The following is a 12,650-nucleotide window of genomic DNA, read 5'->3' as shown; positions in this document are numbered from 1 at the left end:
ATATATATATATATATATATATATATATATATATATATATATATATAACCTGTAAAAAAAAAAAGGTAAATATAAACATGTCTCTGCATAATTTATGTTGTATTAGAGGTTGTTTTTTTAGCACATTCTTGCAAGAACAAAGTCATTTAAGACTCACCTTGTTGTCGCGCTCTGTTGAAGACCTTGATGTCTTTGAGTTGGACGCCGATGCCTGTCCTCAAACTTACTGAATCAGTTGCATTATCTTTACTGCCACGCTTTATTGAACCATTCGCATGAGTCCTAAAGAAATAACATGTTTTTTAATAAATAAAATAATAATTGGGATGTCCAATTTACATGTAAATATATATATATGTATATATATATATATATATATATACAGTTCTATGTAATACTTTTAACATATAGAAACTGGACACTTCAGCTTTAACATCATCTGGTTGAACAAAGTTCAAAGGCTTTTAAATAGGGATAGCAAATGAAATAAAGTTGTATTAAACAATGCAACAATGTTGGTGATGAGGAACGAATAGTTTCACGTGTACAAGCTTGCACTGACCGGTCGCTCCAGTATATGTAGCTCTCAAACACAGATACGGAGAACATGTCCATGTTGTTGCTGGAAAGCACCACCTCTCTGTTCTCGCCCGTCTCCAGCTTAATGCGCTCAATCTTATCCGTGCGCGCGTCACACCAGTACAGCCAACCCTCCTACAGGACACCCAGACCATGACCACAAATTTAGTCTGTGTTTTTGTTTAGTATGCATCCATATTGAGTCATCAGTTAATAAGAGAAATTTGCTTGAAGTTACTAGTACACATCTTCATGTAATATGCAGTTCTGTCAGGACCACTATCGTCAAAGATTATTGACAATTAGCATACAGTTTGGATTGGCGGTATGGTTCTGTTCTGGGCAAGAACTCCCTGCGCATCCATGCAATCTAGCATGGATGAGAGCAGGGAGAGCAGCGATAACCCGCCCAGGGTAAACAGAACAGAACCAACATGAATGCATTGCAGATATCGTTAAAGTTCAATAATGTTATGTACACATTTTAGAATTAGTCTGATTCAAAGAAGAATCAGAAGGCTGAATCCTGACTAACAGAGGAGGAGCTGGGGATGGAGGAGGATAATTAGCTATTGAGCAATGCAAAAACTGCTGATACTACTGAGGGTCCTTATATGTGAATGCTTAGATAGGTGTCGTATTCCCATAGGTTGATGGGGATCAGCTGAGAGTCAGCTGATGCGAGCTTGACTAACGTGACCTGCCAGAACTAACGCTATGCTTGACATTTTTCTCCAAACTCTAGTAAGCTGTAGAAAACATGTTAGCAATATGCTAAATCATGCTAAAACATGTTAGCATTGTGTTAATTCATGATAGAAACTTGCTAACACATGCTAGCAATGTGCTAAATCATGCTAGAAACATGCTAAAACTATCTATCTATCTATCTATCTTGCTGTCTCATATGGTCTTAAAACCTTCAAACTTCAAGCTTTTAAAACTGCTTCAAACATAAAATCTTCAGACTTCCAGTTTTAGAATTAGTCTGATTCAAAGAAGAATCAGAAGGCTGAATCCTGACTAACAGAGGAGGAGCTGGGGATGGAGGAGGATAATTAGCTATTGAGCAATGCAAAAACTGCTGATACTACTGAGGGTCCTTATATGTGAATGCTTAGATAGGTGTCGTATTCCCATAGGTTGATGGGGATCAGCTGAGAGTCAGCTGATGCGAGCTTGACTAACGTGACCTGCCAGAACTAACGCTATGCTTGACATTTTTCTCCAAACTCTAGTAAGCTGTAGAAAACATGTTAGCAATATGCTAAATCATGCTAAAACATGTTAGCATTGTGTTAATTCATGATAGAAACTTGCTAACACATGCTAGCAATGTGCTAAATCATGCTAGAAACATGCTAAAACTATCTATCTATCTATCTATCTTGCTGTCTCATATGGTCTTAAAACCTTCAAACTTCAAGCTTTTAAAACTGCTTCAAACATAAAATCTTCAGACTTCCAGATATTAAATCTACTTCTAACTTTCTGAACAGGCTTTTTTCAAGCCAACATCAGAGTTTGCCTTGTCAAACGTTATTATCTAGGTTTATTATTTTTCATCTTCATTTTCCAAGTGAAAATGTCACAATGTTCAGCTTTATTGAGCACTGGTGCCAACTGTCCCTTTGCGGCACCTGGTGGTGAATTCCTGAACGAGTTTCACATGTAACTGGTTTGTATTTACTAGGGATGCACCGATATGAAAATTTTGGCCGATACCGATAACCGATTATTCTTTATTTTTGAAAGCCGATAACCGATATGTTGGCCGATAAATCTATATCCAAATTGTTATATACTTTTTGAGAGCCTGATTACAAAAAAGGTCTCATCATTAAAAGCCACATCCCAAACACTTCAACATAAGCAGCCTAGTTTGAACAGTGTACGTTTTAAAAATATTTTTACTCTCCCATTACCAAATTTAGTCATAAAAAAGTCTTACAAATAAATAAAATAATGCATAAATAATGCAAACAAGTCACTGGACATCATTACACGTGTAAAGAATCAAAATGAATGCGCCACAGATCAATAAAACGGAATAGCCTCTGCACTGACAATAATTAAATGATTTTAATTACTAAACCATATTGTTGATGAAAATAATAAGAGAAAAATACAAGTGGTTGTTGTTATTAATAATAATATATCAATGATTTTGAAAAAGTAACAAATGAATACCACTGTTTTAAATAGCAGCCATTGAGCTGCACGTGCTGAAGCTGAAGAGCTGAATGAACACGGTAAACTGAAGCGTTTTGCTGGCAGCTTATTTAACTCAAGGAAATGCATCCTGAGATTAATATTAATACAACATAAACATAATATTACAACTTATATATGTACAAAATGACGCAGTTATTGCATGCTATAGTCAGAATGTGTGATCCTGTTGTGGATGCGCTCTTCCCATAACAACGCACTGAAACACAGCAACTAAACCCAAAGAATGCACAACGTTTTATTATAATAATGTTCTCATTAGAATGTTATATACACAACATTCCCAATCATAGTTATTAATGTTGTGCACTGCTGTTTGAGCTGCGTGCGCTGAGCTAAAGACGATCACCGGTAAACTGAAGCGCTCTTTTAACTTAACCAAACGCATTCTATATGAGATAAATCAGATATACATCAAATAAACACAATATTACAACGTACAATTGCACAAAAGGCTGCAAACGAAGAGCGCACATCTGAAGTGTCTCTGAAGGAAATAATGCATTATTTATCGGCTTTAAGATATCGGCCAAATTTTCTTATCAGGCCGATACCGATAACAGAAAAAATGAGCATTTATCGGCCGATACCGATATGGTGGCCGATATATCGTGCATCCCTAGTATTTACCACTGCGGCGGATGGAAAAGGTGGACAAAGTGAGGAAAAACAGTATAAATAAATGAATAATCGAACATGATTCATTTTCAATTTGGTTTAGGAATGCAAATTCAGAACGTTTGATTAGGTCCAATTCATAATGATATTCAGTTCAATTCAATTTTGATGATCAAGTAAACGAGTGAATGATTACACCCCTAGTGCTTACTACACAGGGTTGACATAAATGTGCCCTACGCACCTGATAATCAATGGAGATGCCGTTGGGCCAGCTAATACTGACGTTCACCAGCACGGCTCTGTTAGATCCATCCAGACGAGATCTTTCTATGCGTGGATACTGTCCCCACTCCGTCCAAAACAGATACCTGCACACAACCAGCCATGAGGAGATCACCTTCATTCATGCCGCAGAAACGCACAATAAAAGACAGGAAGTTACTCAGATCTCACCCTTTCTCAGGATGTACAGCAATGGCCCGAGGTTTGTCCAGTCCTCGGGAGATGACCACATATCGAAACGAGCCATTCAATCTGGCAACCTCAATCACATCAAAGCCCTGGTCCGTCCAGTAGATGTTTCCTACAGTACACAGAGGAACAAGGCAAGGTTTTGCTCATCAGTATTGTAATAAAGTTCTAAACGCACCTGAAAGTGTCTGTGCTTGAGACTCACCGGCGATCCAGTCGACAGCGATGCCCTCCACACGGCCGATGCCGTTAGTGATGATGTCCTCTCTCCACGTCTGATCTCTCTTAGCTCTGCTGATGGTGCTCAAACCCATGTCAACCCAATAGATGGTGTCATTATCTACATGACAACAGAAAGAACACACGTATGAATTATTTAAAAAAAATTAAAGACAGTTACTGGGGAAAATATTAATTTTACAGTTCTGGATACATTGTATATTGACACCAGAACCTAAAAATAACTCATGGCTGTTAGATAGTTGCTGGATGTTATTCCAGCAATGCTAAATGATACAATATAATAACAGATATGGCATGAGATCATCTGGCTGCATAGCATCCTTTGAGGCCACTACAGTTTTCCCAATATCAGAATCCCAGTAGATTTCAGGAACCGGTATATTTTTACAATTCTTGATACTATTTGAATATCCTAAAATGTCACAATATATGCTACTGAACTGAACATTTTTTTTGAAGCAACAGAATGTAGTCAAGCAATTCATAAACAAACCAAAAAATAAAAAATGCTTCCAGTAATTATTAAAGTACATAATAATAAAATTCATTCAAAGGCAAAACTACAGGCAAGAGAATGAATTATAAACAATACACAAGGATACAAATGAAGTAAATTACATCACAATGTATATAAGAGACGGGGTGCTTTTTGAAGCCAAAATATATACTACAACAGCAAAAAAACAGACTGGAACATATTCATATAATTTACTGACAGACAAACATAATTCTTTACTTTTTCCAGCCCAGTTTAACACCTGATCATATGTGGACCACAAAACCAGTCATAAGGGGTCAAATTTTCAAAATTGAGATTTACACATCATCTGAAAGCTGAATAAATAAGCTCTCCATTGATGTATGGTTTGTTAGGATCGGACAATATTTGGCTGACATACAACTATTTGAAAATCTGGAATCTGAGGGTGCAAAAAAAATCTAAATATTAAGAAAATCTCCTTTAAAGTTGTCCAAAGGAAGTTCTTAGCAATGCATATTACTAATCAAATTTTTTTTTGTATATTTAAAGTTTTAATATATTTACAGTAGGAAATTTACAAAATATCTTCACTGAACATGATCTTTACTTAATATCCTAATAATTTTTGGCATAAAAGAAAAATCTATAATTTTGACCCATACAATGTATTTTTGGCTATTGCTACAAATATACCCCAGCGACTTAAGACTGCTTTTGTGCTCCAGGCTCACATATTATACCACTATTGTACATCTGAAAACATGGGGATTATGAATCATTAGTGTTGAGACTCACCGGCATGAAAATCAATCCCGACTGCGAGTGATGTTCCTGAAACCGGTACAAGGGCATCGGATTTGTCAGCGGGGTCCAGTGGGATTCCTCTAATGCCCTCATGAACAGAGTACAGCAGGAAAGAGCCCACACCTGAAATCAACATTTTAAAATGTAATTCATCCCTGTGATCAAAGCTGAATTTTCAGCATCATTACTCCAGTCTTCAGTGTCACATGATCCTTCAGAAATCATTCTGATATGCTGATTTATCAATACTGAAAACAGATGATGCTGCATATATTATGTAAACCGTGATACTTTTCAAAAGAAACGTTCAAAAGAACAGCATTCATTTGAAATGAAAATCTTTTATAACACTATATATGTCTTCAACGTCACTTGTTGTTGACTACAAAACGTTTTGTAGAATCTTTAACTAATAAATTGAGATTTGGAGAAAATCTAGTTAAACCTACAGTGTTGAACTGACTTCTAATATTATTGAGCTGTTTTCTGCTCCTCTGTACGTTTGGTATGGTGTTTCCAGCTGTTCTCTGAAGGAAATGCAAACACTGTGGTCTATTGTACCTACATGCAATTTTTCCTAAAGGAAGTGACACATAATTGAGAGTCTGAATGTCAGGTGTGTGTGTGTGTGTGTGTGTGTGTTCGTACCCTCACAGGACTGCTGTCCGGTCCTCAGGCTGTATCCTGCGGTGCACATGCAGGAGTGGCTGGTGGGAGACGTGGGCAGACACAGCTGAGAGCAGTCACCATTGTTGTTACTGCACATGTTTGAACCTGATGATACAACACACACAGTCAAGGCCAGCAAACTCAAGTTTAGCTAGAGGACGGATTTCAGTACAAACTGTCTAACAAACCACCCACAATTCAGTTTAGCCAGAGGTCATCTGCACTAACTCTGTAAAGTAATGTGACATAAACATTTAAATTAAGGAGTAGTTATTGAAAACATGCTGAAAAAGTACTAAGCCTCAGGCCATCAAAGATGAAGAGAGCAATGTATCATTCCATCATTGTCTCAGCAATGGATACTCTGCAGTGAATGGGTGCCGTCAGAATGAGAGTCCAAACAGCTGATAAAAACATCACAGTAATCCACAAGTGATCCACACCACTCCAGTCCATCAATTAGCATCCGGTGAAGGGGAACGCTGCGTGTTTTTAAAAAATAAATCCATCATTATACAATTTTTAAGACTTTGACGTTTTGGAGTCAATAATCCATAATATTGCTTTCTCCAGTGAAAAAATCATCTGGTCTGAATCAGGAGAGACATCTGCATAGATGAAGCACTGTTTACAAACCAAATCTGATCAAAACAGATCTAAACAAATTTGTGGGTGGATTTTGATGTGAGAGGACAACAAGGGATGAAGTTTTTCACTGGAGGAAACGTTAATATTATGGACTCGTATTTTAGCCAAAGTTAAAACACTTTAATGATGCATTTGTTTCATACAAACATGCAGCTTTTTTGTTTCACAAGATGTTAACTGATGGACTGGAGTCGTGTGGTTTACTTGTGGATTATTGTGATGTTTTTATCAGCTGTTTGGACTCTCATTCTGACGGCACCCATTCACTGCAGAGCATTCTCTGGTGAGTAAGAGATGTAATGATACATTTCTTGAAATCTGTTCTGATGAAGAAACAAACTCATCTACATTTTGGATGGCTTGAAAGTACGTACATGTTCAGCAAATTTCAGTTTTGGGTGAACTATCGCTTTAAATTAAGTCAAGGTCATTATTTTCAGCCCAAACAATCCTTTTTTCAATGCTAATGAGGCTCAACGTAGGCGCAAGGAGCTAGCCTAAAAATTGCAATTTGCACTCGGCACAGATTATTTTGGCTGTCAACTGATTAATTCCTTAGACACTGCATGCAGTTGATTCTTTAACCTGTCTGCACGGTCTCATTGTAGATCTTCATGTGCATCATGGGAGACGTGCTGTTTCTCAAGACCTTCCAGTCTCCTCCATCACTCTTATCACAGGTGCCGATCTCATCCGTGCCCTGATCCGCCCACCACAGCTTATCCCCTACACAACAGCAGTCAAAACATTAGTACTTCAAAAAGACAGCCAATGAAACAATCAGTGCTGTATTTACCCATGATAGCCAGCGCAGAGGCTTTGTTCAGTTTGCCTTTGACCGCGTCTAACACCTCCAGTCCTGATCCATCCAGCTTACAGCGGTTAATTGTGCTGTTTCCTGAGCTGATCCAGTACAGGTGCTCCATGTCGTAGTCTATGGACAGACCTGCAGCACAGACACAGACCAACAGCTCAAAAGAATGCAGATGTGCTTTATAATTCTCAATGGTTTCTGAACTCTTTAAAAATGTTTTACTGTTTTATACTAAAGCACTGCACAAGTTATTATAAAGAAGGTCATCAGTCACATTGTGTCTCATTTACCAACCACACATATAAACATACAGGTAACAGTTTACAATAAGGTTCCATTTGTTAACTACATTAGTTATCATAGTTTCAATACTTCTAAAACAGTATACATTATTAAAACTAATAATTGCTTCTGGTAATAGTAGTTAATGGATCGAGCTAGCATGAACTATGCATTTTTAACATTGAAAAAACATTAATAAATACTGTAACAAATGTATTGCTCATTGTTATTTAATGTTGGTAATGCATTAAAGGGTTAGTTCACCCAAAATGAAAGCCTGTTATTTACTCACCCTCGAAGCATCCTAGGTGTATATGACTTTCTTCTTTCAGACGAATCCAATCGGAGTTATATAAAAAATTGTCCTGGCACTTCTAAGCTCCATCATTGCTGCGGGTGTTTTTGTTCAACAATCCAAAACACGTTAAATAAAAAGCGCGCATCCATAATAAAACATGCCTCACACGGCTCCGGGGGGTGAATAAAGGCATCCTGTAGTGAATCTATGTGTTTTTGTAAGAAAAATATCCATATTTCAAACGTAATAAACACTTCTCTCTCACTTCATCTAACTGTGGTACGTGGAAGCCGTTCCGGCGGATGGCGGATGACGTAGGACGTCGGTGTTGCGTGATTAGTGACAAACGCAGAGAGAAAACAAAACAAAATGCCGGTCATGAATTAGAAGTACAAACCGAGGATTTGTAAGGAAAAATGTCGGAGGATTTCGATATAAGCCAAGAGGAGACTGGTTTTCCTTTGCTAAAGTAAGGCAACTTTTCTTCCTTTGCTCCTGTGATCAAACTCGCGAGACTAGCATTTCTCAGAGGCGCGCACGCTGCGCATACATGCTACGTCATCCGCCGGAACGCCTTCCGCGTACGACAGTCAACATAAGTGAGAGCAAAGTGTTTATTACGCTTGAAATATGGATACTTTTCTTACAAAAAATGCATGGATTCTCTACAGGAGGCCTTTATTAATGCCCCAGAGTCGTGTGAGTCACGTTTTATTATGGATGTGCGAGCTCTATTTACCATGTTTTGGACTGTTAAAGAGAAACACCCGCCCACTGCAATGATAACGCTTGGAATAGCCAGGATAATTTTTAATATAGCTCCGATTGGATTCGTCTGAAAGAGGAAAGTCATATACACCTAGAATGCCCCACGGGTGAGTAAAACACAGGATATTTTTAATTTTTGGGTGAACTAACCCTTAACCCCTAACTCTTACCAGACTGTGTGTGAATATATGATCAAACCAGTATCACAGTATATCCACTTGTTATAAAAGACACACTTTGTAAACTCCATTAATCCTGCAACTGTTCTACTAGTGTCAGGATACACAGACTCGGTTTGGTGAATGATTTATTGTGGAAATCAGAGCATAAGGTGAGCATATGGTAACAACATAGCGAGGGTGAGCAATAATGTCCATGGAAGGAGGTGAGTAGCACCACACACGCACTTATGGATCTCGGTAGCTTAAACATAATAAATGGCAGTCTTATCTTACAGGGTCATGGAGAACACAAGGGGAGCTGGAGACTGGAGGAAGAATCAGTAGGGAGGGGTATATATTTCTCTTGCAGGTCTTATTAGGCGAACAGTGGGAACTGGAGACTGGAGAAGGAGATGAGGAAGAATCCACAAGGTGAGAATCCAGATGAGCAGAGTAACAGGAGTAGTCCTAGTCATAGACCACACAATCATCGAGTGTGTAGTGCAGACCTCACGCCTAACAGAATCCAACCAGGGACAGAGGGTGGGCACCCGGGTGTGGATGAGATGACTGGTTGGAAGCAGGACACCTGGGTGGTGCAGACAAGATAGGACGCCATAGAGGAGCAGGCAGTACTGGACACCAAGGAAGAGTTTGCTTCAGAGATGAGGAAGAATCCACAAGGTGAGTATGCATGTGAGCAGATCACGGGAGTAACAGGAGTAGTCCTAGTCACAGACCAGACAATCATTGAGTGCGTGGTGCAGACATATATAGGGCTGAGGTGATGAGTGTCGAGTGCTCGCAGGTGGAAGCTAGGAAAGGTGCTGGGAAATTTAGTGCAGAGATAACAGGTGATCGTGACAGTACTCCCCCTCCTGGAAGGTGTGACCCCACACCTACAGTAACAGAATCCAACCAGGGAAAGAAGGTACAGTAGGCAGTACTGGAGGCCAAGGAGGTGCTGGTGGTAGCAGGCCACCCATATTTATAGATTAACCCCTCATGGCTGTGAAAAAGGAGCTAGGGACACAGGGAATACAGGAGTTAGGAACGACCTCCGTGGCCATGACAAAGGAACTAGGAGAAAAGGAGATCTGATCAAGCTTTGTGGCCGTGACGAGGGAACCAGGAAAACAGGAGATTCATTGCCCTTAACTTTCTTGAACAGCCACCTCAGCTGTCCGGGTATAGACCCCCAGTTAATGGTGCAAATTTTCTTGGAGAAGATTACGGGCATGTGCGCTGCCCAAACACACATAAATGCTAGAGCCATTAGAGACAGAGCAGATGTTAATTCTGGTTCAGTTAGTCACTGGATCCAACTTTGCTGTGAACACTAAGCTGGGCTCTGGGGCATGAACGGACGAACTCAGGGATTTCACTGTCTGGATCAGACTAGGGGATTCATTTGTGGACTGGCATGTCTTCTGGGCAGGAAGGGACTTGAGATTCTTGAGCCTAAATGAGGAAAGAAGTAAAGTATATGATATAAGGTGAGTATACATGTGAGCAGATCACGGGAGTAACAGGGAGTAGTCCTAGTCACAGACCTGACAATCATCGAGTGTGTGGTGCAGAAATATATAGGGATGAGGTGTTTGAAGGCAGGTGACAGTGATTATCAAGTGCGTTCAGGTGGGAGCCAGGAAAGGTGCTGGGAAATGTAGTGCAGAGGTGACAGGTGATAGTGAAAGTACTCCCCCTCCCGGAAAGTGTGACCCCACGCCTACAGTAACAGAATTCAACCAGGAAGGGAGGGTGGGCCATGGAGGAGCAGGCAGTACTGGAGACCAAGGTGGTGCTGGCGGCAGCAGGCCACCTGTATTTATAGATAAAGCACCCATGGCCGTAGCAAGGGACCTAGGAAGACAGGAAATACAGGAGTTAGGATTGACCTCCGTGGCTGTGACGAAGGAACTAGGAGAAAAGGAGATTTGATCGACCTCTGTGGCATAGGTATCCGGAGGCCACACAATCATCGAGTGTGTGGTTCAGACTCGGCTGAGGTGATGAGGTGACAGGTGTGTGTGCAGGGGGGAGTCAGGAAGGGTGCTGGGAAATGTAGTGAAGTGGTGGCAGGTGATTGTGACAACTAGTTTTGTTATTTTTTATTACCTCAGCTTAACAAGTGTTTTATCTTCCTTGACTAATTAAACACAGGGCTCAACAGTAGTGATTCAGTCTGCTTGCCCAATCAGGCAAGGCCCCACATAATTTATACAGTAAATACATTTTTTTATTTTTTTATTTTAAGAATGTAAAGTTATAATTATATATTTACATACATTAAATCTATTAATTTAAGAATAATACAAAATAAATAATAAAAATTGCAATCATTTTAAAATGTATCATTTAAAATTCATTGTTTTTAATATTTTATGTATTATACATAATTTTATGTATAACAAAATTTGATAAGACTCGTGATGGCGCTGCTGATGGCTGCCTCCGTGGCGTGCTCCGCATTTGTTTTTATGTTTTTGTTAGTTTGTCCTGTCTTTAGTTATATCCCTGCAATCAGTTTCACCAGAGACGAATTGATGAACATTCGGCAGTACACACCACCCAATATTTAACCGGTTTTTGTCTATTCTGATGTTTTGCTGGACATTGTAGTTGGCGGAGGCAGTGGTGCTGATCAAACGCTTCAGGACGCACAAGCGTGGGAAGCGAGCCGGCGCGCTCCTGAAGCTTAAACACCGTGGACTTCAAACGGCGCTGCCTAGCATCCATCCAGCGAACCTCCGCTCTCTACCCAAAAAAACGGACGAACTCCTTCTGCTCTCCCGAATAAACAAGGATTTTTCACATTCTGTTGCTCTGTGTTTCACGGAAACCTGGCTGAATGACGCCATACTGGACAACGCGCTACATCTGCCGGGCTTTCAGCTGTTCAGAGCGGATCGCGATACAGAATCAACGGGGAAATCACGTGGCGGAGGGACATGCTTTTACATCAATGAGAGGTGGTGTACAGATGTAACTGTGTTAAAGAAGATGTGCTGTCCCGATCTAGAAGTGCTCTTCATTAACTGTAAGCCGTTCTACTCGCCACAGGAGTTTTGCTCGTTCATTCTCAGAAGTGTCTACATACCACCGAAAGTGCACCTGAGCCTGGCTTTACAGAAACTCGCTGATCAGATCACAGAGACGGAGCAACAACACCCGGACTCTGTTTTAATCATTCTCGGGGACTTTAATAAAGCAAATCTCTCCTGTGAACTGCCAAAATACAGACAGCATGTTACATGTCTCACCACAGCTCACTCTGATCATCAGAGATCACTGTTACACCACAATAAAGGATGCATATCGCTCTGTCCCACGGGCAGCTTTGGGGCTCTCTGGTCACTGTTTGGTTCATCTTATACCGACCTACAGGCAGAAACTGGCATCAGCTAAACCTGTATTAAGGACTTTAAAGAGATGGACTAATGAAACAGAGTGGGTTTTACAAGCCTGTTTCGACCTCACTGATTGGAGTGTTTTTGAAGCTGCTGCAAACGATCTGGACAAGCTCACAGAGACTGTAACATCTTATATCAGTTTCTGTGAAGATATGTGCATTCCTAC

The 12,650-nt window shown here is 40.1% G+C and overlaps 1 protein-coding gene across 1 annotated transcript in view; it reads right to left on the bottom strand.

The window, feature by feature from the left end:
* lrp1aa (low density lipoprotein receptor-related protein 1Aa) overlaps nt 1–12,650 on the bottom strand; it is a 177,019-nt gene that overhangs the window by 66,634 nt on the left and 97,735 nt on the right. The window contains exons 31-39 of the mRNA XM_016232869.1: nt 7,545–7,694; nt 7,334–7,474; nt 6,080–6,205; nt 5,423–5,554; nt 4,109–4,243; nt 3,886–4,015; nt 3,674–3,800; nt 563–714; nt 158–282 (exon numbers count right to left, since the gene is read on the bottom strand). Coding sequence (XP_016088355.1) covers nt 158–282; nt 563–714; nt 3,674–3,800; nt 3,886–4,015; nt 4,109–4,243; nt 5,423–5,554; nt 6,080–6,205; nt 7,334–7,474; nt 7,545–7,694 — 1,218 coding nt within the window. The remainder of the gene's footprint in view (nt 1–157; nt 283–562; nt 715–3,673; nt 3,801–3,885; nt 4,016–4,108; nt 4,244–5,422; nt 5,555–6,079; nt 6,206–7,333; nt 7,475–7,544; nt 7,695–12,650) is intronic.

Source organism: Sinocyclocheilus grahami, unplaced genomic scaffold, assembly GCF_001515645.1.
Source record: "Sinocyclocheilus grahami isolate Dianchi unplaced genomic scaffold, SAMN03320097.WGS_v1.1 scaffold420.1, whole genome shotgun sequence".
NCBI lineage: Eukaryota > Metazoa > Chordata > Actinopteri > Cypriniformes > Cyprinidae > Sinocyclocheilus > Sinocyclocheilus grahami.
The sequence above is the reverse complement of the archived record's forward strand: the minus strand, read 5'-3'. Positions and strand labels throughout refer to the sequence as shown.